The 4,754-nt window shown below is 33.7% G+C and overlaps 1 protein-coding gene across 1 annotated transcript in view; it reads left to right on the top strand.

Moving 5' to 3' along the window:
• Window positions 1–4,725, top strand: part of LOC108756332 — a 5,375-nt gene extending 650 nt beyond the window's left edge. The window contains exons 2-6 of the mRNA XM_018500073.1: window positions 53–522; window positions 798–1,045; window positions 1,128–1,310; window positions 1,381–4,430; window positions 4,510–4,725. Coding sequence (XP_018355575.1) covers window positions 253–522; window positions 798–1,045; window positions 1,128–1,310; window positions 1,381–4,430; window positions 4,510–4,619 — 3,861 coding nt within the window. The 5' untranslated portion in view covers window positions 53–252 and the 3' untranslated portion in view covers window positions 4,620–4,725. The remainder of the gene's footprint in view (window positions 1–52; window positions 523–797; window positions 1,046–1,127; window positions 1,311–1,380; window positions 4,431–4,509) is intronic.
• The last annotated feature ends 29 nt before the right edge of the window (window positions 4,726–4,754 follow it).

The raw sequence follows: 4,754 nt of genomic DNA, 5'->3' as shown, positions 1-4,754 counted from the left end.
CCCCCCCCCATCTCTCCGTGAGAAGTACTTAACAATAACAGCCCTCACACAGATCCGTTCACATATGGAATTGAATCCTAAAACAATAATCAGCGGCTACGATTCTCTTCACTGCGCATGCCTCGGAATCTTCCGACTTCCGATACTGAAGCCGCTTGATCGCTGCGCTGTGTTGGTTTGTCGGTTTAGTACACAGAACGGTATGAGTTTTCGGAGCGGTGTTAGAAAAAGTCGCAAAAGATTTTTACGAACATGGTCGGCCTACTCTTCCACGTGCTCTATTTGCTGGGCAAGTGCATATATGATAGATATCATGTCCGAAAAACGAGATTCTTGCCCGATATCGCGAACGAAGAGGAATTGTTCAAATACGAATGCGATGCGCTCGACGATGATTTGGAATTGGAAAATACGTCGTGGTGGACACACAGGACAATAGGCCACTTTTATCCATCGGCACACGACCAAAGACAGGATGCGGTACTGAATCTGCTCAAAGAATACAAAGAAAAATTGTGGAAGGTATCAATATCTTGTATGCTTATAACAATGTAAATTTAACATATGTGTTATTATAACAACATTACTTTCAATCAGTGTAGAGTTGGATTGTAAAGTATTTGAGTAAGTTTTTGTTGTCAGCCGCCTGTTTTGCGTAAAAATCACCAGATAGAGTATTGTATCTTTAAATATCTTGTTTATTTTAAATATATTGACATATTGTTTCAAAATATAAAATTATGTTAATTTCCATAATCTCTTACATTTATGATTGCATTTAAAAATTTTTTTCACAGATTGTTGACTATGGTTGCGGCGAGCTAAAGTTAGTAAGGTACTTGAAAGACATATCTGAAGTAGAGCAGATACTCTGTGTAGATGTGGATAGGGAAGTGCTAGAGAGGAACAAATGTAAAGCAGCACCGTTAATAACAGAAATGCTGTCCTGTCGAGAAAGGAGTCTTACAATAGAGATTTGTGAAGGAAGTGTAACAGACAATGACTTAAAATTGAAGAATGCAAACGCTGTAATTTGCATGGAATTGTATGTTCTTATATTGCGTGAACATTATTATAAAAGTTATTGTATATATACTCTTTTTTAGAAAAATATTTTTTAATTGTAGGATTGAACATTTATATCCAGATACATTAATCGATTTCCCTTTTAATATTTTTGGTTATATTAAACCAGAAATAGCAATAATAACAACACCAAATGCGGAATATAATGTAGTATTTCCACGTTTATCAGGCTACAGACATCCAGATCATAAGTTTGAATGGACAAGGGAACAATTTCAAGACTGGTAAGTAATTGTGTAAAGCTTGAAAATTTACTTCATGAAAATTTAATTTTTATTATCTCTTTGTTAACAGGGCACAAAATATTGTGGTAAGATACCCATATTATAGAGTGGAATTTCACGGAATTTGTTATGGGCCTGAAGGCACTGAAGAATTTGGTCCATTAACGCAAATGGCAGTGTTTCATCGAATTTTACCAAGAAAAGATTCGAGACTAGAAATTCTAATACCAGATGAATATATTCAGTTAAAAGGTCAACAATTCTTATTTAGTACAGTTGCTACATATAAGTACTACACGTCTACAACACGTGACATTCGTTCAGATGAACAAAAACTGTTGGATGAAGTGACATATTATATTAATAATTTATCCTATGGCATAAATGAAGAAAGGATCTATGAAATATATTTGGACCGTATATTAGATTTGATGCATCCATATCCCATCTCGATAGAAACACTGAGATCGATTCTAACAGATGCAGGATGGATCATTGTAGATCGAGAAAATGGACCAGCAGTACTTAATCCTTCTGAGGAGGATTCTTCTGACATACATAGCGATTTTATGAACCTGGATGACTGGGATAATGAACATGACTGGGGTGATGAAGATTCTACAAATATAGAGAACATATGGGATTATGCAACTGGATCACCCATAGATGAGACAGCTGTAGATGAAAATGAAAGACATTTATCTGAGCAAAATTCACATATTGAAAATTGGCATGAAGAACTTAGTATTACAAATGAGGAAAATAGATGGGATTATGCAACTAATCCATCCATAAATGAAACATCTGCAGATACAAATGAAGAATATCCATCTGAACAAAATCTGCAGAATATTCAGAATTTGCATGAATTAGCATGCAGTCCCAATTTTACAGATGAGGACATTGGATGGAATTATGAATCCGGTATAAATGAGACACCTGCGTACATACATGAGGAATATTTATCTACCCAAAATCTTGATACTAAAAATTGGTTTGAAAAACGTAATTTTATAGATGTAATGAATAGATTGGATAGTGAATATGATGATTCATATATAAATCAATCGGATGTAAATGAATATTCATCTGCGCAAAATCCTCATATTGAAAATTGGCATGAGGAACCCAGTATTATCATTCCCGAAAATTGCTCTATTAACCAAGAAAACACTTATTTATTTGATGGCGGAAATGATTTAGTAGAAGAATCTCAATCGTTAAAAGAGCCATATGCAACTAATAATGATATCAAACAATCAGGAGTTAGAAATATAAAATCTTTAGTATACACTGAACGAGAATTACCAAGTAATTCGATTGCTCTAACTTTAAATGAGGTAGAAGCTCAACTAACTGCTTCTAATATGTCCGCAGCAGCACTCAACAACAGTTTGACATTAAAAACTTCAGATGATGATGTTACAGTAGAATCAGTAGAATCTTTATTACAAGATGATCAGATAAATCTAAGAACTATGGAAGGAGTTGCTTCAATGTCGAATTTCCAATCACATATGTCTGTTTCACGTTCATCAACGTCACTAAGAACACTTTACTTCAGTTCTGAGATGAACAACTCTTTGCAAGATTTTAGTACATGTTATCAAAATGAATCATCAATCAACAATCAATGTTTATTGAATAATACTTTTCATCAATCTGAAATGGCAACTGAAGCAGCTATGAATACAGGAGATTCTACTGCAAAAGATATATCTTGTTTTAAAGAAAGTCTTCCAAAGAAAAATACACAAGATGAAATAAATTTTTTGTTGCATACTCCAGATAAAAATCCAGTTTATGAAGATAACGATATGACAAATGTGATGTCATTAGATGCTTATAGTTTTAATAATAAACCAAAATATACAAGTTCACCCCATACAAAAATGCCCACTACCCATATTGTTAGCAAAAGTTTAAAATACAGAGAACTAATACCTGCAATGAATAGCAGCGTTTTACTGGACACACCAGAAGAAATTAAGGAAATTGTATCAGATATTATTGATAGTATTTTATTAAAATCTAGTCAGGAGTCTAACAGTAGTATTACAGAAACAATTAAACCATATGCCACTTCTTCGAGTAGTAATTTTACAAATACTTCAAGACACGACATAGACTCTTCTGCTAGTAATAGCACACAGCAAAACTTGTGTTTAGAAAATAAAGAATTTAGTGATGTTGATAATTCAATCTCTACGGAATTAATACAAGGTACTAATAAAGAATTTACGGAAAATAGTATTAATCATGAATCTAACATTATGAATGATATACAAAATGCAGATGCATCCCACGTCTCATCATTAGGCAATGAGAGTATTAATCATAAAGATAAGAATGTATATTGTACATTAGCAAAAACAGATCTGACAAAAGCACACTTAGAAAATGTAATTAGTGATCTTACACAGTTAAGCATAAAGAAAAAAGATTTAAATCCGCCTAGAGAGTTATTAAATTCCAAATCACAGAGTATTAGCAAATGCTCTTCATCTGATTGTGCCAAAGAAATTAGCGTTTTAAGAAATGATAAGTTTGTACCTTGTAAAAGTAGTGAAGATACAAGTAATGTTTTCACGTCAACATTGAAAAATGAAGAGAATGTTAGTACAAGTAAAGATGTATCAAATGCTACTGGAGTAAATAATGTTGAAGTTAAATCATTTTCTCCGCTTGAAACACCTCCGAACAGTTGGTCTCCCGAGATTATGGATTCTGGTTATCCAAATTCTGTTTCCGCGCAAGATATAACGCCAGAATACGAATTACCTAGCATAGCTCAGGATTACATACCAGATTCCGAATCGCCCAGTATTGCGGAAGCGCCAAGACTTGGTGTTTTGGAACCGATTGAGGTGGAAAACGGCGATTTAGCAAATAACAACAGAGATGATGAAGGTAATAATATGATGGCTGTGGATGCTAATGATATTGAAAATTTACAACCTCTAATTGATGTACTCGAAAATGATCTGGAGAACGAAAACGATATTTACGTAATGCAGAACGGTTTTCCTATATGGTTACTGAGGATATTGGATATGCCAAATCCGCTTGATTTTGATATGCAAGCTCGACAAAATCTGAGAATTCCTGATGGGGCTGCAGGTAACTGTATCTTTCTATCTTTTTCATACTGTCTGCATATTTTAAAGATAATGTACTTATAATATTTTTATATTTCCAGGCGATATTAACTATGTAGGTCAGGATGAAGGCTTTGATAGCAGTTCTTCAGAAAGTGAGAGTGATGTAGCTTACAATGAAATGGAAAATGATAATGGACATGGTAAATAAAAAGATTTGTCTTAAAGAGAAAAAGAAAGAAAAGAGGAAGTAAAACATGAGCGTGACATAATTACAGCATTAAAGTACTATCTTACATATCATTCTTCGATGCTCCTGATAAGTTTGCAGTGTAGGCTTGAAAAG

The sequence above is a fragment of the Trachymyrmex septentrionalis genome, unplaced genomic scaffold (assembly GCF_001594115.1).
Source record: "Trachymyrmex septentrionalis isolate Tsep2-gDNA-1 unplaced genomic scaffold, Tsep1.0 scaffold97, whole genome shotgun sequence".
In the NCBI taxonomy this organism is placed as follows: domain Eukaryota; kingdom Metazoa; phylum Arthropoda; class Insecta; order Hymenoptera; family Formicidae; genus Trachymyrmex; species Trachymyrmex septentrionalis.
Note: the sequence above shows the minus strand (reverse complement) of the source record. Positions and strands in the feature narration are given on the sequence as shown.